This window comes from Monodelphis domestica, chromosome 3 (assembly GCF_027887165.1).
Source record: "Monodelphis domestica isolate mMonDom1 chromosome 3, mMonDom1.pri, whole genome shotgun sequence".
NCBI classification, from domain to species: Eukaryota; Metazoa; Chordata; class Mammalia; order Didelphimorphia; family Didelphidae; genus Monodelphis; species Monodelphis domestica.
This window is the reverse complement of record NC_077229.1, coordinates 369,476,232-369,500,612: the sequence shown is the minus strand read 5'-3', so window position 1 is coordinate 369,500,612 and position 24,381 is coordinate 369,476,232. Positions and strand designations below refer to the sequence as shown.

At 32.6% G+C, this 24,381-nt stretch overlaps 1 protein-coding gene across 8 annotated transcripts in view; it reads right to left on the bottom strand.

The window, feature by feature from the left end:
- The window catches only part of CDH18 (cadherin 18), a 1,512,838-nt gene that overhangs the window by 281,045 nt on the left and 1,207,412 nt on the right, over positions 1–24,381 (bottom strand). For all 8 annotated transcript variants that reach the window (XM_056824266.1, XM_056824267.1, XM_056824271.1 and 5 more), the window contains one exon: positions 22,114–22,233. In XM_056824266.1, coding sequence (XP_056680244.1) covers positions 22,114–22,233 — 120 coding nt within the window. The remainder of the gene's footprint in view (positions 1–22,113; positions 22,234–24,381) is intronic.

Here is a 24,381-nt window from a genome sequence, read left to right as displayed (position 1 = left end):
ATAGGAAAGGTGTTCTAGACCCATTGTCACAAGTAACATTTTAAGGCTTTGTGGAATATACTTGAAAAGTATAACCAGGATCAGCAATTATAAAAGATAAAATGATTAAAAAGAATAGATTAAAGCCAACATATGGCTAAATTCAAACACATTAAAAATGATTTCATTGAAAAAAAAGAGAGACCTCTAAAACCACACCAACACAGGCCAAGAGTAGACTAATAACATGAGAATTCATTTGGTCTAAGCTCTCATTTTACACATGTGGAAATTGAAGACAGGAAGTCTGAGTGACTTGTCCAAAGTTATGAAGCTAATTAGTAGTAGTTGTGAGATTTGAGTCCCCTGAAGATCCAATGCTTTTTCCTCTAAATTCCATGTTCTCACATATGTATGAACATGCCCAAATAGTAGCAATGAGAAAACTTACTATTCTCTATCATATGAAAGAAGTTTATTGCAGAAAACAAGACACAAAACAAACTTGCAAATGAAAAAAATTAATCATTTTCAGAATTTCTCTTTAATTGCAATTTTGGGTGAAGTGAAAAGCCTTTTCTTTATTCCCTAACATTAAAAATACAAATACACAATACACACACCTAAAAACAGACACACAAATGTGTGTAACAACAAAGAAGTCCTGATTAGTGATATACAAATGATCTCAAGTTGACATATTTATTCTAATATATATTTTTCAAAATTAAATTTATACAAAATATGGAAACTGGTTCTAGGCCATTAGAAATACTCAGTGCAAAATTCAAAATTTGTGACTACTTTGGAGGTTTCATCATTTGTATTGGAAATTGATTGTATTATTATTTGATTTTTAAATTTTATTTATGTGTATTTATTCATATTATAATTAAATATAATTCATTTCTTATAAATATAATCTATGTGTGTATATAATTTATATATTCTGTTATTTACTATTCATATATATTCTGTTATAGAAATAAAAATATCCTTTTTTGTTTTAACAATTTATGAGATAATCACTATTTTACGATGATCTCTGAATTTTGTTTTTATGAATTTTTCTGCTCCTAAAATATTGCACAGCACTGGAAGGCCTTAATAGTGGTCTAGATCTTTGGGGTTAAAAAGTGATAAACTGACTTCCAATTTAGTAAAGAGCTTCTCCAAACTTATGTATTTTGGTCCCAATACAACCAACATTGAGTCCCAAAACCAAGTTGTACTCAGAAACTGACAAAGTTGGGCTGTGATGGCACATTTTTTAGGAATACGAGGTTATTTTCCAACTATAATGAGGCATTGGAACAGGACTTTGGTAAGGTTTCAATTTCCTTATCTTTAAAATCAAGATAATAATCGATATCAAAGTAGTTATTAGAAAAAATGAAATAATATGTTAAAATAATTTTAAGTCTTTAATGTATATATTTGCTATGATAATGATTACATAATTTTAAGTTTATGTCTTGATTACTTAAAGACAAGTTTGTAATGTGACATTTTTTTTCTCCAGAAATTTATAACATAGAATATATCATTAGGACACGCCACAAACACCCATAAAATATGAAATGTACTTGAACCATAGTATTAATATTTTGATTTAGTTCTGTGAGACATGCGGAGCACTAGCACAGGGCAATCTAGAATGGTATGTCCACATCAAAAAAGAAGCAGTGCTCTCTATGAGAAAAGCAGAATTTAAGTAGTGAGAAGGAAAGGTGAGATCTGAAAATTTGAAGACATCATCATTCCAAATGTTCATATGGGCTATTGTGACCAAATGTGGTAGAACATTCCAAACTCATATTGGTCTGATAAGCCAGTTTGACACATTGGACACTGACCTAATCCAACTGATGTCATTTTGGTCCTCTTTGAGTATGAAGAATAACAACCAAATATCATATATAAAAATATCACAGAAAAATGAATTCCAAATTATAACTCAGGAAGCCATGAACATTTATTCTCCATTATGAAAAGCAAAAACACATATTTTTCCAGTGGAAAACAGTGAGGACTTTATCTGGGGACAATTGGTTAGATAAATATGGATTGGAATATTTTGATATAGCTTTACAATTTTTGAAAGGCAATAACTCTCTAGAAGATTCTCAATCTTACTGGAAAAAGATGTGCCTGCAAGGCCAGCAATGCTCCAAGTCCAGGGTTATTAACTTTATGTGTCATAGAGCCCTTTGTCATTCTGGTAAAAATTCTGCATCCCTTTTTCAGGATCATGTTCTTATATGTATAAAATATTAAGGACTACAATGAAATAAATTATGTTAGAATAAAGTTATTACATGAATATATATATATATATGTGGATATATTGAATTTTCAGTACAATAAAACTTCCAGATCTTTTTTTAAGTTAAATGATTAATAATCCACGCTAACTCCACCAATTTTGTAGATTTGAATTTCTTTGCATTGACATATTAGAATTTAGATGTACATTTATTCATATGAAATGTTATGTACAATTTTATTCTAATAGAATTAATTCACTTTTTCTCATGTGTAAAAACAAAGCCTACATATATATTATGTGTAACATGCTACATATGTATAGATAAGTATACCCATGTACCCATACACACATGGACATATATTTGACTCAAGTGAAGAAACTCTGCTATAGGACTTTCTGAGTTGGATAAAAGTGATAAAGCAAAAGCTGAAGGTTTGGACTCTTAAAGAAAATGATACTGACAAGTATGGGTGAAGGGCTACACATTAAAAGGGTATTCCCTGATCCAAGAAAAAAAAACGAAGCTTTAATAACTCAGCTACATATGAAAAGGCTTAATAAATTTGACCTTGGGGCATAAATTATATTGATAACTTTGTACCTAGCCACTGAAGTATAGAAAATCCCAAACAGGATATGAGATTTGCAATTGACTAAATTAGAACTGAATACCCTAAAGTAATGTGGAGTACCTTCTGGAGGGAAGAGGCTTTTGATTCAGGAAGAATTGTCATCAGGAGAGACAAGACATCCCATATCTTGTTCTCTTGTCTTCAAGTATCAAAATATCTTGGAGCCAAGACTGGAAGGGAGTCAGAGGGAAGAGATTTCTGCCGATTATAAACTGAGGGTCATTTTCCTAGTTGAAAGAACACTATAGGAGTCCAACTTTTAGCACAATAACACATCAGCTGAAATAATAATTCTTCCAAACCAGGGGCTTGAAGTGGAAAATAATTTTAGAATTTTAACTGACCATTAAAAAGTGAGCACAGGGAGGCCAGGAGACTGACTGATCCTGAAAAGACATTGTGCTCTGAGAAAAGCCAAAGAAGCTAACTAACACAGAGTGGTGGTCCAGAAGCAGTGGTCTGTCTTGGACTTTCTGGCAGTGGATGCCTAGCAACAGTTTTCCATCCAGGACTTTCTGGCAGGTTCCACCTACTGGCAACACAACCTATTCAATTCTAATAAAGTAACATCCAAACCTATTGAGGAACAAACACAGCAGCTCAGTGACCTGTTTTGCACACAAGCAGATCGACCCATGCTACCAAGATATTATGTTCTAGGAGGAGTAAGATTAGCTGAGCAGCATGGAAACTCAGCAACCACTTACAAGAGTACCTCTAAAGAATACCAAGAATTCTTTGTAGAGAAACAAAGGACTTCAAGTCTCTGCAATTCATGAGTTATAAATTCCGTGGCCATGTGTTCCCTACACATATTCTTTTTTGTTCTTATTTGGTTTCCTGTATTTTCTTTTTTGAAAAATTTATTTAGTCAATTTAGAAGAGTATTCCTTGGTTACAAGAATCATATTCTTTCCCTCCTTCCCCTTTCCTCCCCCAAAACCTTCCCTTAGCCGACACACAATTCCACTGGGTTTACATCTGTCCTTGATCAGAACATATTTCCATGTTGTTGATGTTTGCACTACCGTGTTCCTTTAGGGTCTACGTCCCCAATCATATCCCCTCAACCCATGTGATCACAAGCACTTGTTTTTCTTCTGTGTTTCTGCTCCCACAGTTTTTTCTCTGAATGTGGATAGTGGTTTTTCTCATTGATCTTTCCAATTTGTTCTTGATCACTGCATTGCCACTAATGGAGAAGTCTATTACAATCGATTGTACCACAGTGTATCAGTCTCTGTGTACAATATTCTCCTGGTTCTGCTCCTCTCTGCATCAATTCCTGGAGGTCATTCCAGTCCCCATGGAATTCCTACATTTTATTATTCCTTTGAGCACAATAGTATTCCATCACCAACATAAACCACAATTTGTTCAGCCATTCCCCAATCAAAGGGCATCCCCTCATTTTCCAAAATTTTTGCCACCACATAGAGCACAGCTATGAATATTCTTGTACAAGTCTTTTTTCTTCTTATCTCTTTGGGGTACAAACCCAGCAGTGCTGTGGCTGGATCAAAGGGCAGACAGTCTTTTAAAGCCCTTTGGGCATAGTTCCAAATTTCCCTCCAGAATGGTTGGATCAATTCACAACTCAACCAGCAAAGAATTAATGTCCCAACTTTGCCACATTCCCTCCAACATTCATTACTTTCCTTTGCTGTCATGTTAGCCAATCTGCTAGATGTGAGGTGATACCTCAGAGTCGTTTTGATTTGCATCTCTCTGATTATAAGAGATTTAGAACACTTTTTGATGTGCTTATTAATAGTTTTGATTTCTTTATCTGAAAATTGCTTATTCATGTCCCTTGCCCATTTAAAATTGGAAAATGGTTCATTCTCTGTACATTTGATTTAGCTCTTCATAAATTTGAGTAATTAGACCTTTGTCAGAGGTTTTTATTATGAAAATGTTTCCCAATTTCCTAATCCCCAAAATTTTCCAATTTCCCAATTTTCCCATTTTCCCAAATTTTCCAATTTTTTCCAATTCTTCAAATTTTGGTTGCATTGGTTTTATTTGTACAACGCCCTTTAAATTTAATTTAATCAAAAGTATTTATTTTACATATTGTATTTTTTTTAACTCTTGCTTGGTCTTGAAATCTTTACTTTCTGAAAGATCTGGCATGTATACTATTCTGGGTTCACCTAATTTACTTATAGTTTCCTTCTTTATATTCAAGTCATTCAATTATTCTGAGTTTATCTTGGCTTATACATATTTCTCATATTTTTGACTATCATTATTCTTGCTCATCACTCATATAGCATGGACATTGTATTTTGGGGACAATATACATCTGATTTTGAGGGAGAGAGGTTAGATTTCTATTTTTACTATACCATTGAAATATATTCCTTTTTTTTTTTAAAGAAATGTACCTTTGAATGACTGATAAGGAAAGTCTATAGGTAGGAGCTCAAAAAGTAGCATTCTAAGAATAGTCAACAATAATGATACCTCTAGAATAGTGAAATTAGTAGCAGCTACTTCTCTGAGGATCCAACTTTACACCAAGAGTGAAGTTGGGGTAAGTCCCAAGAGATATGTCATATTTCCATTGAAAAAATTCAGGTGAAATACTAGGAATACTGATGTCAGCTAGACATATAGACCAGATGACCTCATGAATTTTAAATAATCATTAATTTCCTATTGTTAATTTCAATTTCTGGGACTAAAAGAATTTCTTTGATAACATGCTTATTTTGGTCAGTTTTTTTGCAGATATCCTTTCACATTCTTGGAATGTTATAAATAGTTGTTGAATTAAATTAGAATGAACTGAAATGAATTAAGTTGGAATTTTTAAAAAATTATCTTTATCACATGAAGATTTTAAATTATGAATATCTTTCTAAAACTATAAAAGTAACTGTTTCTTATAAAATCACTTAATTCACTAAACTGTGCATACTCGTTTGCCCAGAAATGCCAACCTAGGAGAATATCCCAAGGAAGTCAAAGATAAAGAAAAGTTCCATAAACTACACACACACATTTATAGTTAGTTAATAGTTGGAAGAAGAAGAGGGGAAGGATCCTCTTTGAATGGAGAATGGGGAACCAATAAAATCCTATTGTTTCTGATTTTAGTATTAGATACTTTGAGGAAGACTTGTTTGAATCTGTTCAGAGTGAAGTAAGCAAAACCAAGAGTATACAAATAATAGATGAACACAATAATGTGAAGAAAAACAAGACTAAAAGATAAATAAGGAGTATGTAGGACTTCTGATTAAGTCTCATCTCTTGAACAACTATAGGGATGTTATTCAGGCATTTTTCAGTTTTGTCCAATTCTTTGACCCTGTTTGGGGTTCTCTTGGCAGAGATTCAGGAGTGATTCATCATTTCCTTCTCCAGGGGCTTTAGACTCTAATATTCACTTGTGGTCTTAGTAATATTACTTCTTTTTCCTGAATGGATTTTTTCCTTCTTTTTCCAACTATCACAATTCTATCCTAAACCCTTAGGGAAGCCTCAAATCAAACTGGTGGAACTGGTTAAGTTTATATGTGTGGGTATATATGTATGTATGTATGTATGAGTATATATTTGAACTAATGCCCATATATATTTCTCAATTTAGGTAAGTGAACATGTCCTAATATGAATTTGCCTGAAGATGGGAGAAAGGGAAGGCAATTGAAAGGAGGGGGTTCCATACCAACAGAGGGAGTAGGATGTCTCTTGGATCAAGGACAGGTGGGTTTATTAAGGGCAGAGAATTGCATTCAAAAGGAGGTACACTTGGACAGACACACACACCAGTGGGCTGAGCTGGGCAAAGCTCTCAGAATTCTCAAGCCAAGCCCTTGATCTAGCTGCAGTGAGGTCAGTGAGATCAAGTGTCCATTTCCACTTTCACTTGGAGAAAAGTTTTTTTAGTTATTGTTGTTGTTATTGTTTTGTGGGGACAAGGGAGCTGAGATTGAAAGGCCCCAAAGCCAAGAGAGAACACAGTGATATATATTTAGAATGCAGATTTCTTTCAGGAATCTTGTCACATTTGCCAAGTCCAAATTTATGTAAAGTGAGAACTGCCCACATCCATATATAAATATATACAAATTATCTACTTATTAATATTCAAGATTAGTTATTTTTGAATGGCTAGATATATAAATGAAAATTAATTTAGAAGCATAGAATTTAAAATAAATTGAAACTACTTAAATTCTTTATAAAACTGGAAAATTTGCTGCATTCATTCAAGTCAATTTTACTGATTTTTATTACTGAAATTTTTACCTAAGGATAGTATACAAGTACCTGCTAACTACTCTATAGGTGTTAAATACAAAAAGGGAAAAAGGAAGAGAAAGATTGGAGAGGAGAAAGAGGGAGATGTGAAGAGGGAATCAACTTTCTTTGTCTATCAATCAGCAACTTTTAAATTAATCAATCAAAAATTTAAGCATCCCTAGTTAACACTATGAGTGTTCATAATTCACTTGCTAGAGTGTGTTACAACTCCAGAGGTCACTGCCAACACCCTTGTGCAGTGGTAGGCAAAATGAAAGACTGCGATTGGTTCCCATCAAGTGGAGGAAAAAAGGAATATAAAAAGTCCTGAATTTCCTGTCTAGGAGAGTTGAGTTCTTTAGAACTTGGCTTTTTGGACTTCGTCTTGGGAATTGGCTTTAGTGAGTTGGACTGAAGGAGGAGACTCTTTCCCTAGATCCTGAGTCAGCTTACTGGCTGAGTAGTGGCCTACATTTCCTGGCTTCTGGAGAGATTGGTTCCAGGGAGGCCTTCCTTTCCTGGAGGACACTGAATTGGTGGAACCCTTTCATAAGACATCACCAGATCCTCTGGCTGAAGGTTACTGAGCTCTGCTGGGGCTTACCCAGACAATGGAGCAACATTTAGGGTGATAAGCTAGATATTTCTCTACTTTATTCTTATATTTTTCCACTTTCACTCTTCCTACCTTTTTGTAAATAAAGCTACTAAAAGTCATTTTGACTTAAGCTATAATATTTTTTAAAATCAGTGACCACAATATTACTTTTTATATTAGCATATAAACCTACATTTTTATATTCTTACAGAGACAAAAAGACAGGGAAAAATTGGAAGAGGAAAGATTGTCAAGAAGAAAACAATCATGATGACAACTGTCATGATTATCCTAATATGTCAGCAGTAATTAAATTAACTAACTAAACATTGTAGATTTGAGAAACTCTGGGAAAAAAGCAATGAGGCTTTATATATTATAAATTATAGATAAATGTAATTTACATTATAAATTTCCTGCATAATGTATATTATTAAAAATTATATTGCTTTTCAATTGTAAGTGAAAGTATATTTAAATGGTTTTATATGTAGAGCTGTACAATTTCACATATATTCATATACGTGTGTATATATATTTGTGTATAAATGTCAGTATGTATATATGTATGAATATATTTGTAGAGCTGTCTATATGGGTTTATATAAAGTAAATTCCACATACAGGCCAAGATGCACTTTTGTAGTTTTTGTCTATTAACCTTTTATTTCTAACTTAATGATTTGTTTATTCAATGAATATTCATTAGGGGAGTAAATTACATTTCTGTTTATTCTTTGTTCCAAAGACTAATGAAGCAATTCCCAACATTATTAAATATCAGCATTGTATTCAGAAAGAGATCAAATTGTGGTTAGTGTTATTTTTTTTTGCAAAAGTCAAATAATCAGCTAGGTATATGGTTGATACTGTCCAACTTAATGACCAAAATGTTAAATTATCAGCCCTATGGAGGACAATCATATTGAAAGGAAGGGAGGGACATATCTTAAGCACCTAGTTTGTACCCTTAGCACTTTACAAATATTATCTCCTGGGGCAGCTAGATGGCACAGTGGATAGATTCTGAGGCCAAGAGATAGGAGTCCTGGATTCAAATTTGGCCTCAGACACTTTTTTCTTGGGGACCCAGGGCAAGACCCTGAGGCTCCTTGCAGCTCTTTTGTGGTAGAATTGAAAAGAAGACAGAAAATAAGGAAAAGTTAAACAAACATCTCCTTTGATCCCCTTAAGGATACTATTAAGTAAATGACATTATTATCTTTGTTTTATAATTATAAAACCTGAAGCAAAAAGGGAGAGTTTAAGGATTTGCCAAGGTTTAAACTCCTAGAAAATGGATTTGAACTCAAGTCTTCTTAACTCCAGATCCAGTAATCTGTCCATTGTGCCCCCCTGTTGCAACAGAATTACCATAATGGCTTATAAAGATAATAGTGGGATGGAAAACCGTCCATCTCCTTTTATAGTTAATTTGTCTATCACATAGGCATCCTTATTTTATAACTCTCATTTGCTCATGTACCTCAATACATACATGTAAGAGATAAGCATATCTCATCAATAAATCAGAATCCTTTTTTATTAGTCAGGAAAATTCTAGCTCTTTCTGAGCAAAGAGTTCAGACTGATTGCAATCCTAAGAAGACAAGCCCAGACTGAAGACAAATTCTTTGTAAATAAGAGTCGAAGCTCCAAAGAACACGCTTTACCTGTATTCTACTTACAAAGAGTTCTCAGTCATCATTCCCAATTACACTCAGAAAGCAATCCCTGTCAGTCATGCTGACTTAAAATACTAAGATCAAAATTAGATCTACTTCAAATGTATTTTTTATCATCATTAGTTTAGAATTATGAAATGGAATATTTAGGCATTTATTTGACTTTCATAAATAAATTTATTTATCAAGGTAATTATATTTACATATAAAATTATATTTATATATCAAAATAATTATTTTGAAGATGTTTCATGGTGACATCTTTTCCAGAATAATTTCAAGATTTAAGGGCTCAGCATTAATCTAAAGAATCCATACCTTTCACTGAAAAAAATCCTTGTTTTGTTTTATTTGTAGTTTTTTTCCTCAGGATTTTAACCCATCAGGATGAGAATGTTATATGTGAGTAAGTCAATTAACTAATTTCCTCCATACAATTTGAAAAAATGTGTTTAAAATATCTAATTTTAAGTTGTTTTCAAGATGTTTCTAGTTAGCTGAAATAGATTACTCATCATTGTGGCTATCAGTTTTCTCTTATTATATGAACACATTTTCATTAAGAATTAGGTGTCAATTTTCTCTCCTTATGTTTTCTTCCTACTTTAGATTTCAGGCACATTAGCAGAACTGAAACATTTACAACAGCCAATAATACTCATCTGAAATTTATACTGCTTATTATACAAACATAGAAAATAGGATATAAGAAATTAACATTGTGCTTCAGTGGCACAGATAAAATAAGTAGTAAATTTGCAAGTCACGGAGTGTGGGAAAGGTTTTAGCCCAAAACACATCACAAATTTTCTAACAAGTTGCTGTATTTGTTATTTGGTTGTCTTTCAGGTGTGTCCAGCTCTTCATGACTCCCCTTTTAAAAAAGTTTCATTGGCAAAAATATTGGAGTGGTATGCTATTTCTTTCTCCAGTTCAGATCAGGAAACAGACAAAGAGTTAAGTAACTTGCCCAGGATCATACAGCAAGTGTCTGAGATCACATTTGAACTCCGGTCTTCCTGATTGGACTCTTGGCACTCTATCTTCTCAACCATGTAGCTGACCATTTGTAAACAGAGATGGCCAAAAACAGACAGGAGATACCTAATGAATTTTTAAGTTTCCCTTATTAAGTTATTAAAATAAAAGCTGCATAACTACTAGCAAAAATGTTTTGCAGTACTTCTTATTAATGAGTAGAAAGTCAGAGCTAATTTCTACGGTCTTTTCAGTTGTAAGAATCTATTCTGATTCTGATATAGGTTGTGTCCTCATGAAGTCATTTGTATGGGTTATGTTTTTTTTTAGCTAGTTATGATTGATACAAAACTATTCTTTATGACTTTCAAAGAAAGAATGCCCCTTTACAAGATCAAAATACACTTTATCCAGTATTAATCTCTATAGAAGGCAGAATGTGAACTTAGTTCTACTGAAAAACGTCAATAAGGAAACTCTTCCCCTCCAGGAGGCAAAAAAAAACGGTATTAAACAAAAGTGACAATAATTGTGGACATAAAAACAGTATAAGCCCCAGCTCCATTACATGAAATAGTCAAAACTCAATGTCTACCACTGAACATTTTATAATACTAAATAAATATTTATTAAATAAATTAAGATTTTTCTTCACTATAGTATGGACCTATACTTCATACAAGAATCAACTTAAATACATAGTAGTTAATTCCATTGGGCTATGTTTGATTTAACATTATTAAACATATATTAAAAAGATGAAAGATTAGCTCTTCAATTCTCCTAAAGCTCTCCTCTTCTTTACACTCATAAAATAAAACTTTGCCTTGGGTTTCACTTCAAAAGTTGAGGCCATTTCCTAAGAGTCCCCTTTTTTTCCTTAATCCTCATATCACTAAGTCATATCACTAAGATGACTTCCATCTCTCTTGCCAAGGAAAACCACCCCATTACATCATGTCTTCTCTTACAGAATGCCTCTTTTAACATCCCCAATATCTCACTTTGATCTCTCCCTCTCTACTGTCAGTTAATCCATAGTTCAATAAACATTTATTAGAAGTGTACTATGTGTCAGTTACTGTGGTTAGTGCTGAGTCTAGATAACAAGGCAATAGAGGCTCCCACTTCTCAAGTTTAATAGTCTAAATAGTCTAAAAGACAACATGCAAACAATTATATACAAACTGTATACAAAATAAAGTAGAAATATTCAATAATGGAAAGGTACCAGAATTAAGCAAGATCAGGAAAAGCTGCCTGTAAAATATTAGATTTTAAGTAGTCCTTGAAGAAAGTCAAGAAGGCGAGAAGATAGAGAATAGGAAGGAGAACATTTTTGGACATGTGAGAATGCCCAAATCTAGGAGATGGATTATCTTGTGCTAGTCATATCAAAGAGTCCAGGGGCTTAGACTTCTCAAAAATGAAATTTAATTAGAAGGCAACCCCCATACCATCTGATCTTCATTATTCAGAGAAGTAGTAGAAGAGAAAATCCAAGTCCCTTTTTTGCCCAAATTATTGCTTTACCCTCTAGTTACCTAGCTAAGTAAAGGTTAAGGAGTTCCGAACACTTTTCCAAAAGCTGGAATCCAGGAAATCATCTCAGCCCGTATGATTTCTCTTTCCATAGATGCTACATAATTAAGAGTTTACACCAGTAGATTGCTTGGGCAAAGCATGTGTGACTTGCTGCTGCTTCTGCTCTAAAACAGTCATTAATAATGTCAACTTGGATGGGTATTTTACAATGTTTGAGAGTTGTCTGGTGGACTGACAGGTGAAATGATTGACTCATGGTCGAGTGACCATAAGACATAAACATATGTCTTAGACAGGACTTCCCCATTCAAAGGTTGTCACACCAGATTGCTTCTATTTTCTATGTTTTTCTTTTAAAATCAAGTCAATTTAACTTTGATTCAAAAGATTTGTCCAGCTTCCTCTTTTATCTTTATTATAATAAAGTCCTTGACTGAGCGGTGCTATGTGAAGAGATTAAATCACCAGTTCTTCCGGTAGCAAATCTATGTAAGCTCCTTTAAGGTCAATCCACTCAGTGTGGTGTAAATTTCGGACAGTTCCTTGATATGAGGCTCAAGCAACATGGTATAAAACTCAATCCTGGAATCAAAGCAAAAAATGTCAAAAAAGGGTTTCCATGACCTTTATTAAATGCCAAATGAAGTCATTTTCCTTTTTTTTTTTAATAGCTCTCTATCTTCTCTCCCAAATACAATTTAGGACTTGCTTAAGGATCCCTTGCTTGTGGGTAAGATTTTTCTCTCTAGAAATTCTTACTAGTCAATATGGTACTTGGTACTGGATTCATTTCCAATCAGTACTTCTAGTCTATATCATTTTGTACTGTTGTTTTGATGGTATTTTAATGGTATTATTTTCATGGTTTGTCTTCATAGCATACAAAGTAAATCAGCATTTGTAAAAATAAAAAAGATGACTAGATTTAGAGTCAGGAACAGACTTCAAATCACATATTGTTTTTCTGGAAATTTGCACAAGTCATTTGATCTCTTTCTCTTTTTCAGTTTCCACAGATGACCTTGGACTAGGTAACATCCAAGTTTATGCCAACTCCACATTCTATGTTTTATTATCCTAAAACTAAAAACTTGATTGGTTCTACAGATATGTCAGCCAATAATTTTAATCCTGAACTTAAAAATGTTAAATAATTCTAAAGGAAAAAGAAAAAAATACCTTTAAATAGGATGACTTCTATAGGATGACATTTCTCTCCCCATACAATTAAAATATGACCTATGGGCCAACTTAAAATTTCAGAATAAGTATCCAAACTAATCTTGGAAGACTGAAAAAAATTATCTAAATCTAATAAAAAAGCATTATAAAAGTCAATTTAAAAATTTTAAGTTTTAATTAAAAAGATAAGTTCCACATATACACTCCAAAGGTAAATAAATAGTTCATGTGAGAAACAAAATAAAATAGAAGTGACTATTCTGATAGGTAAAAAAAGCAAAAGTAATCTTAGAGTAAACTACTTGAAATATCATGTTTAGAAGTAGTAGCTCTAGTATCATTGATGCTATCAGATTACATATAGAATACTAAATTGAGTTTTATGGAGGGCACTGACAAGGTGGAGTGTTTCCAGAGAAGGTTGGTCAGAATAATAAAAGCACTGAAAAAGCTGTTATGTGAGGAATGATTTAATGATAAAATGGAAGATCTTTGAGAGTAGGGGTTGTCTTGGTGCCTGAGACAAAACAGAAACTAAAAAAAATGCTAGTTGATTGAATGATTACATTATATAAGCTTAGTATAAAGGTAAAAAGGTTTTTAATTAAATGATTTTAAATAATAAATAAATAAATGATTTTAAATTATTTAAGAAGCTATCAAAAACAAATAACTAAGACTAAAGGGTCAAAATTATAGGGAGGCAGATTTTGGCACAATATGATAAACAATATTTTAGATTTTCACAAAAATGGAATAATTTGCTTGTTAAGGTAATGATTTCCTATTTGGGGACTATTTAAAAAAGAAGCTGGATAGTCAATTACTGGGAATGTTGCAAAAGAAATTTGTATTTTGGATAGATGCTTGAGTAGGGACCATATTTTTGCCTTTCTTTGTATTTCTAGTTAGTAAAGTAGTATTTCTAGATAGTAAAGAGTCCAAAAGGACAGAGTTTAAGATTGAGACCATTAAGTAGTCACAATACATTGGCTCCCATTCTAAATGAATTAAAAACATTATTACTGATTTATGATTTAAAATTTTAATTATGTAAACTTACAAATACATACACACAAACAAATGCACACAAACATACATTTTTTCTCATTTATGCCTATTAAAAATAATGTATAATTGATCATTAAGGATATGAAATTTTCTAGTGTGTTAAATAGGATATTACCTCACAATACTTCCCATGCTATTATAATTAGGTAGTTTGTAGTTCATGCTAAAGAAATGGAAGAAAAAAATCTATGAATAGATTTATAATCATGAATTACAATAGTAAGAATTTTATCCCTTTGAAAATACCTTTGTTACTAGAAAATTATAAATAAATGTTATAAAATTTGAACACACAGACAGAAAATCTATTTTGAAAACTGAACAAATTAGGGAATTGCTTTTTCAAAATTACTTTTGGGAAAAGAGTTTAGCTGTTCTTTCTAGAAATCCCCATTCCAAAATATAAAGTAAGATCAAAGTTTATGTACCAGGTGGTCCCTCGGTGGGCTTCCTTACACTAAGGAGAAGACAAAAGAGCCACTAGGGAGTTCTTCTGAAGAGAGAAAAATGACTTCTCTCTTCTCAATGCTCAGCAACCTCTGGGAACATTGTGAAGCAAGTTAGACTTTGGTATTCCCACCACTCTTCTCAGTGTTTCCTGCCCTCTCTTGAAACTTCCTTGCCATAGGGCACAGTAGTCTTACACCATTATACAGTAATACAACATTACCTGTTGTATACTAAGGGTAATCAGAAAAACACTCTGAATGAACTTTTTTTTTCTCTTCCTCTCTATTTAAAAACAACTTTTCTTATTTTTCTATGCCCTTGCTTTCTGTACTTTTTCTCAGTGGCATTATAATTAACACGTTGAAAGCATCTAGTCTTATAATGTAGAATAATTTTAATGAATTTATTATCTCTATTTTATGGATGGGAAAAATGAATTTCAGAGGGATTCGTGACTTGTCTATAGTCAGTTTGATAAATAAGCACCTGAAAGTGGAATTTAAACCCAGATCTCTGTATACCAAATCCACCACACTTTCTTGTGACTTTCAGCAATGAGTTACCAAGCAAACATATTCCTGTAAGTTATATTCCTTATATTTGACCTGTTTGTATTTTTTGTTAGCTCTAATTACCTGTTGTTCTGATTTAAACCTTTCTACCTTCATTAAGAGTTATAAATATCAACACTGGCAAAAGAGATGCACAAATTTAGTGACATCTCCACTCCAAATGTTCGTGTGGGCTATTTGTACCTGACTCATGATAGAGCCTTTCCAGACTGTATTGGGATGATCAACCAAAGATAGATGTACTATAGGTTGACCTGGACATGGTGATATCATTTTTGTCTTCTTGAAGTAGGAAGGACAACAAACAACCAAGTCCTTATGTATAGTGTTTTTCTTATTTGTTTTATTCTGCATCAATTCACATTTTTGTATGATTCTATTAATTCCCTATATATTCAACATTTCTAATAATATTCTATATCCATATTCAATAATTTTTAGCCATTTACAAATTGATGGGTATAATTTTTTTACCTTTACAAAATTTTCTTTGTTTTAGTTTTGAACCTGTTTTCAGCTCTTTGAAGAAAAAAAATAAGTATTTGGGAACAAATTTTAAGTGAATTTTTAAATTCAATCAATTTGATAAAATGAGAAAGAAATTAAAAATAAATTGCATTATGAACTTAAACTTTAGTTACATATTTGATAATAATTTTTAATATCATGAGGGAAATGGTTTCATAAAATTGAAATGAAATCTTAAGGGAATGAAAATAAGCCAACAGTTTTATATCTTCAAAACTGATTGTCTGAAGTGGGAACAACACCTTTTTAGATTAAGTTGAAGAGAATTATTCTGTTCAAAGCAGTTTTCTCTGAAGAAAAAGGACATGGCCAATAAGAGCTGTGATTCCTAACAATGACCTTTTTTTAATATCATGTAGTAGTAATTAATCAAGTGTAATATTTTGTAATAGTCAGTGTAATATATCAATGAGTGTCTCTATGGAACTGAAATCTAGATTTTTAAGATTCTTACTCTTTAAGAGAGGAATCTATAATTTATCAATATTGTTTTGAAATATGATTAAATTTGAAATAAGGTTTCACAACTGAGCAAAAAGAATTTTATAAAAAATGTAATGAATTATGATGTACCATTTGAAAAAGTGATATTATATGATGTAAATTTATTCATTTATGTCTAATAATCTCTTATAGCTATATTGAGCAATTACTAACTAACCTCTGTGATCTCCAATATATAAATAATCTGTTATGTGGAGCATTTGTGACAAGCCTTGTCATCTGTGATATTGGTGAATGGTATTCAGTCAGATTTCTTGTTGTTCTTAAGTTTATGAAGAAACTCAATTAAATCATTTTAAACCTGGCTAAAAACAATTTCACTGCCACCATTTATTTAATACTAAATTCTTGTCAAAGGGAATCATAGGTTTTCAAAGTTAGAAGTAACAATACAATAAAATTATTACCTGATTAATAAGTAATACATATAAAAGAGCATGAGATTTTCCAAAAGGTGGTTTGTGAAGAATAACAATAATCCCAAGAAATGTTTCTAAACAAGCAAAAATAAGGTAAATTCAATTTAAATCACCCCATTGTTTTACCTCAACTCATCACATTAACAAAAATGAAAAGGAAGAAGGAAGGAAGGAAGGAAGGAAGGAAGGAAGGAAGGAAGGAAGGAAGGAAGGAAGGAAGGAAGGAAGGAAGGAAGGAAGGAAGGAAGGAAGGAAGGAAGGAAGGAAGGAGGGAAGGAAGGAGGGAAGGAAGGAGGGAAGGAAGGAAGGAAGGAAGGAAGGAAGGAAGGAAGGAAGGAAGGAAGGAAGGAAGGAAGGAAGGAAGGAAGGAAGGAAGGAAGGAAGGAAGGAAGGAAGGAAGGAAGTTGTGGGAAAGTGAAACTAAATGATTCACTCACTGTCAATTAGGTATTCTCCTGCAAGCTGTACTAAAAGCTCAAAAGAAGGTGATGTTTTCAGCCTAAGGTCTGTAGCTGATTCTGGCTTTTGAAACTTCTTTCTTTCTTGCTTCTTTGCCCAGAATCTCCCCTTGCTGTAAGCAGATCTTGTTGTCATTCATGAGACTAGGGAATGAGTAGTGATGCTTCCATTTGACACTATACCTGTCCCAGTGCCCCACTGTGGGTCTGATGGTGCCCCAGGATAGACTTAGAACCTCCATCTGTGGTGATGTACAGCCCTTCCCTGGACCCTAGAATGCTCTAACTACATGCACCTACTTCAATTTTTTTCTAGTTTCTGCACCCATCTTTTTCTGTCTCCCTATTTGTTAACCTCAATTGGAATGCTTTTGCTGAATTTTCTTTAATCAGTATTTTTATGGTGCATTTAGATTTGTCTGGAGATATTGTGCATAAGAGTTCATTTGCCTTGCTTCCTTCTACTATAAAATTTTTCCCACTCCACCACAATTGCTTTATATGGTAGGATAGATTTTATGGCTATTGCTTACTCACATACTTCCAGATTATTTCCTCACTTTCATACTTTATGCTAGGGCTCAGATCTGCACACTTCTGGAGGAAACATCAAGGCTGGCTGACTGCTTCTTTCTATATTAATGAATGTTGTTATTACCCCCAGGATCTCAAGGACAGCACAATTGGGGCATCTGCAAGTTTTCAGTTGTCTTAAAGCTGCCTAATTGAAGGTAAAATCTGATTTTTGCCCTCCTGGTTGGAAATTTGCAAGTCATTAGTGTAGTTTTGGCTCTAGGAAACACTCCTCTGAGCTTGCCCCTGATTGAAAGTTCAAGTAAACTGATGCTGGACACAACCACTATAAACAGTCTCATAATTCTACTAGCTCAGTGACAGTTCAGTACATTATCTGGTCTCAGATCCCTTTGCCAAATATTCTACTGCAGGATTCAGATTTGGCTAGAAACTGGAAAAGAGATTCCATACCAGTTCAGGGGGCACAAACTCCTAACAGTTGTTTGCTTCTGAACTTCCTTGGTACATAACCTAGACTTCAATTACTCCTTAACATGGAATGACACATACATATGAAAGTCATTTCCTCAATTAAACTTGGTAGTGCCCTGTAGTTAAATTATAATATTCCTCTACTTCCTGTTACTCAAAAATTTTTGCTCCTCTCTTTTAATCTAGTTATTTTAAGCATAGATTTAATGGACATATTATATAACTAACTTTTTTTTTAAATGAGGGTTAGAATTGAAAAAAAAACAACATCAATGTCACAATAAATTTTTAAATAGTCAATATATAAGGGCACACATAATTTTGGACCATGGGCTACTTGTCAGAATAATGTTTTTAAATTTATAAATTAAAGTACATAGGATTGCAAAGGAAATGAATTATATAGAAATAAAGTTAACAAAATAGTAACACAACAAGTTCACATTTCAATACCATTAAAAAGGAGAAAAAAACTTTCAGTATATACTAATGGCATAGGATATATACTAATAGTCGTGTTTTCATGCTGTTTTCATTTTGATAACTTGAAAATATTATAGCTTTGAAATAACAGTGTATCAACAAAGTCAGCATGCCTTTCATTCAAGCAGTCCTTATTCTTTCAGGAGAAAGACATATGTATATACCTAGTGGACAGGATTTGAACAAGAACTAATTTATCCTTAAACATAGTTTTCATCTCTACAGTAGAAATGTTTAATGCTTTAAAAGGCATATTTGTTCCAGTACATTTCATTGCATTGTATAAAATTTCTTTATAGAAATTTAGTAGAGCGCGTTTACTACTATAATCTGACCTGAGACTAGTCAAACATTTTCTTCAATTGCCATAATGCATTAACAGACAAAAAACAAACACAAAATCCCATTTCATTATTAACCATTTATAATTAGTAGTGGAGATACTTTGGGGGGTTTAGCCAAAAGGTAGGGGGTCTCTTGGGTATGTGTGTATGATTTGAGAAAATGACAAATTAGGAGACTTTAAAATATTATAATAATATTTTGAAAACATGTTTCTGAATAAGAAAAATGTGTTTAAATTTCACATATTGACTTTAAAACTGTTCTTTGCAAAGAAAAAAAACAAAATTCAAATATGTGCATATTCCTCTTAATACTTACAAAAAGTAGACAAAGGACCCTATTTCAGTCTTTTTATTTTTTTAATCATTAGAAAATATAGGATTAAAGACATTTCTTTCTTACTAGATAAAGTGGCCATTATTGCTAATAGAAGTTGAAAGTGACACAGTTATCCTTGGCATTTAGGTATTGGGAGGCCCAAATTTTCTAACACAACTCTTTAGCCTCCCACACCGAAACCCAAAGTCCCTCCACTTCCTTCCAGTTTAACAGACTTGCCCTCATCCCAAATGATACAGTGTCATATTTGATACATTCCAATTCCTTTAAAAAGTTTAAGGTTTTACTATCCATAAGCAGAGGATAAACTGTGGGAGTAGAAACACCGAGGAAAAGCAACTGCCTGACTACAGCGGTTGAGGGGACATGACAGAGGAGAGACTCTAAACGAACACTCTAATGCAAATATTAACAACATGGCAATGGGTTCAAATCAAGAAAACATGTAATGCCCAGTGGATTTACGTGTTGGCTATGGGGGGTGGGGAGGAAGGAAAAGAAAATGATCTATGTCTTTAATGAATAATGCTTGGAAATGATCAAATAAAATACTATAAAATAAAAAAAAAAGAAATAGAGCAAGGAGGGAAATAAAGCGAGTATTGTAACCAAAAAAAATAAAATAAAATTATATATATATATATATATATATATATATATAAAGTTTAAGGTTTTTCAGTAACTAAAAATGTTCAAATTAAAAGTAGGATGCGAAAACATAGAGAGCTTGGAGGGAGGAAAAGTGGCCTTCCTAAGCAGCCTTCATTACTTAATAGTTCAATGACTTTGATCACGTAATTTGGCCTCTAAGTGTCTCTGGCTAAACAGTAGATGCTGCCATGATGGAGTGTCCTTCCTATATTGAAATCTCCATAGACTAGCTAAATCATAGACCATTCTCATCAAACAAGTTCAAGCATATTTATCATTAATCTTCCCCTCTTTTTACAAACTATATTTGGCTATAAATCAAAACTTACATTTTGCTTCATTAAATTTATTTTTTCTATTTATTTATTATTTTTACAACTCTTTACCTTCTCTCTTAAAATGGATACTAAGCATCAGTACCAAGGCAGAATAGTGGTAAGGGCTGGGCAAATGGGGTTAAGTGACTTGCCAGGATCACACAGCTAGGATGTGCCTGAGGCTAGATTAGAACCCAGGACTTCCAGTCTCTAGACCAAGCTCTCTAACCACTGGGCTAACTAAGTGTCTCTTTTATTTTATCAATCTTCTGTATTAGAAATAATAACTAGGTATTGATTTCAAGGTGGAATAGTTTCCTATAGTTTTAAGAAGAGTTTTTCCCCTTTGGCTCTCCCTTGATAGCAACAATAAAGCTGGTAAGAGTACCACATTACTATGAGCACTTATTGAGCACAGACTATGTAGAGAAATGCGCTGAGTCAACAAGAGCTTATAAGTTATGGTCCCTTCAAAAAGGAGAATTAAAATCTTACCAGCTTTCCTAAAATTAATTTTTTTCTTATTGTAGATGATTGGAAACTAGATATTTCTCCTCTGATTCGTAGGGACATTTATGCAGCCAAGAGTTGTACTATATTTGACAGCTTATTACTACTTTTGCTTATGAAGCTAAATTGAGTGGATCTCCCTGCCCTATTTGTACTCCAATAAAAGTTTAGAATACAGTCTCTATTTGCAATTTCTGGTCATATAACTTGAGAAGTCACAATTTCCCAGAATTCATTGTCTCAAAAAGTATCACGGTAATATCATCTCCCTTGTTTATTTCACAAAGTCGTTTTGATACTATTAAGAAGAAAAAAAGCACTGGATTCAGAATTAGAGGCTTTGGCTTCTAGTCCTAGCTGTACTACAAAAACATGTTTAATATTGGAGAAGGTATTTAGCCTCTCTGGGCCTTAGTTTCCTGAATTATCAAATGAGAGGACTGAACCTCTAAGGTCCTACCTATCTAGCCCCAAATTTCTGTAATTACACAAAATGGGATAAAGGCATTTTTGAAAACCAGAAAGTACTATTTAAACATAAGGCTACATCATTAGTAACATTAATTCGTTGGTTAGGTTGAGATGGTAAAAAATAGAATCCTTTCCTCTTGAATGAATTTATGGATAGCATCATAATTTTGATGTACCAACTACTATCTAACTTTCTGAAACATTTCCCCCCTATTTAAGTCAGTTTAAGGCAATTATTTTAGTTTCTTTCCCATGGGTGGGGGGCAGGGATTAGGAGTAAAGAACTCCTTTGGTGGAGAAATTAAATTATTACTTACAACTAAGTTTTTACTTAAGGGAAATGACCTCTGATTACACACACACAAACACACACACACACACACACACACACACACACACACACTGTATGGTAGTGGAAAAGTTGGCTTTCCATACAAATCGAATGATGTTAGGAATGAAGCAGCTACCAAATTCTCCACCTTCTTTAGCAGTAATAATGTGACATTAAATGTTGAATATATTCCCATTCAACTTAAAAATTCATATTAAAGAATAATCAAAATTGAAACATTGAAAGTCATTTTAAGATTATGCCATTACTTTTTTAAGTAATTTTTTCCCCTGGTATCAAGATAGATATAGTTATGTGGGCATAATCATATCAGAAATATAAATAATCAGTTTACTGTAGAGTTGAGAGTCTTTAGTAATTGCAATTATGCTCATAGGAACCTTTTTTCATATATGACTAAAAATAGAATGACCAGTTCATGATACCTAGTAGAAGAGATGATTTCAAAGAATGAAAGATGCATTTCTTTCTAATTCAGATCAAAGATTATAATTAATATAGAGGACTAACCTGTTTTGGGATCCACAGAGAAATATGGCTGTCCTTGAAGAATACTGTACACTACTCGAGCACTATTTCCATAGGTTGGGTCATCTGCATCTGTAGCTGTCACCTGTAGAACAGAGGTACCTGTGCATTCAGGAAAACAAAATTTAGTTGACAATAGTATTAAATATAAAGAAAGTTTTAAAAACAAAAGTAGAACACAGACATGTTATATAGTCATCTCCTCATGCATACATGTGTCATCTCTAGAAAGTCATAATAAATACTAAAAATAACACAATATTTCTTAAAAGTTAATCTTATTAGAATAAGCCCTCTTTAAGTACAATCTCTTTGAGAAGAGAAATCTATGAGCTTTCTATAATTAGTCTAGTAAACAAAGTAATTTAAGAACATTCAAGGAATACTTGTCAAATCAATTAAACTTAAAAAAAATAAAAGAGAAAAAAACATGGTATTTAGGATGAAAAGCAGAAGAAAGCTATGGCCATGAATAGTTTGATTTTTTCTCAGTATTTGTTATTTCTTCCAATATATTAATACTCCATTATTTATATTAAAAGCAATGAACAATAATTACAGCTAATTACGTTGTGGGTTAATTCATGAATTCTTTCTATATGAATGTGCATTTCTCCTAGACTAATGAAGAAAAAGAAACATGGCTGCCAGCATTATCCTTCAATACATTTAAAAAATATACTCTGAAGACAATCACATATGGCTATTTCTAGTTATTTTTCACTAGCTGCCAAGAGATTGTGATAAATTCAGTTAAGAACAATCAATATAGCGTAAACAAGGTTATGATGCCTGAATTTCTACAAGATTTATTTGTTAAATAACATATATTAGTTTCATGTAAAGAAAACTTCCTAACAATTAGAGTCACCCAAAGTAGAATAGGTTATCTTAATAGGTAATACATTTTCCATCACTGGAATGTGAAAATCTGAATGACTAGAAGCCAGATGATCAATTGCCAGGGATGTTTTTGTAGAGATTCCTATTCAGGTATAGAATAGATTTGATGACCTTGAGGTCTTTCTAATTTTGAAATTCTATCAGTCTCACAATTGACCTAGTCTGAAAAACAATTGCTTGGGGGATTATATGAAAGATAGTTACAAGTAATACATTCTATTTTTTCTTCTGTTGTGGGGACAGTAAGGCATATAATATTATTTCAATAGATTAGTGAACTTCTTCCTGGAGAAGAAATGCTCTCAACCAATTAGCATCTGTTATATAATATCATACATAATTTATTTGGGGTACTGGTAGGTGTAAAAATTGGCACCTGAACCAAAGTCCTTTTCATTTTTAGGCCAGCTCTCAGTCCACGAAGCCATATTGCTACTTTTTCTTTTGTCCTAACATTTTGGATAATAAATAAAATTCTAAAATTCTTAAAGAATGAGTTAGGTGGACTATTTCATAATAATCATGACAGTCCAAATCCTTCTCACCTACTGGTTTTATAAAAATCTTTATTTTAAATAGATTTAAAGCAAAAGAAGACAAAAATAACAAAAAAGCTTTTTGTGAGCTAACATATAATATTGTTATAGTCAAGATTTGATTATCCATAAACACATAGGGAAAAAAGAAATAATTATGGATAATATAAAATAACAGATGATTTTCAAAAAAAGAATTCAATTTGTCTCTAAGAATAAATTCAATTAAATAAACATTTATTGTCTAATTTGTACAGAGCATTATGGTAAACTTAGGAGAAAATAACAAAAGATATTCATGGAACTTACAATCTACAATCCTGGAGGAGGTCAGAGGGATAGAGGACAATAATGACAGAAGCACAGGTAACTAACATATGGGGATATATAATAAATATGAATTAAATGATTTAAGAAAGGTCATGTGTGAATTTTTGACAGTAGATAATTCATTACCAACTTATGAAGTGAATTGGGGATGTTTAAGAAAGGCTTCTGCAGTAGATAGCATTTGCCTGATCCTGGTATTTCTGATTCTTAGATCAGTTCTCAATCCATTATGACATGTTGTTACTCTTTCTTTAATCATAATATTTTAATAATAAATAAAAATCCATAATTCTTAAAGTTTGAGATAGTGGACCATCTCATTCTGAAAAGATCAGAGGCCAAATCTTTCTCATCTAGAAACTATATAAAAATCTTTGTTATAGGTACTTTCAAAGAAAAATAAGACAAAAAATTTCTTTGAGAACTTGAATAGAATAATGTTATAATCAAAATTTGATTATCCATAATTGTGTGAATTTCT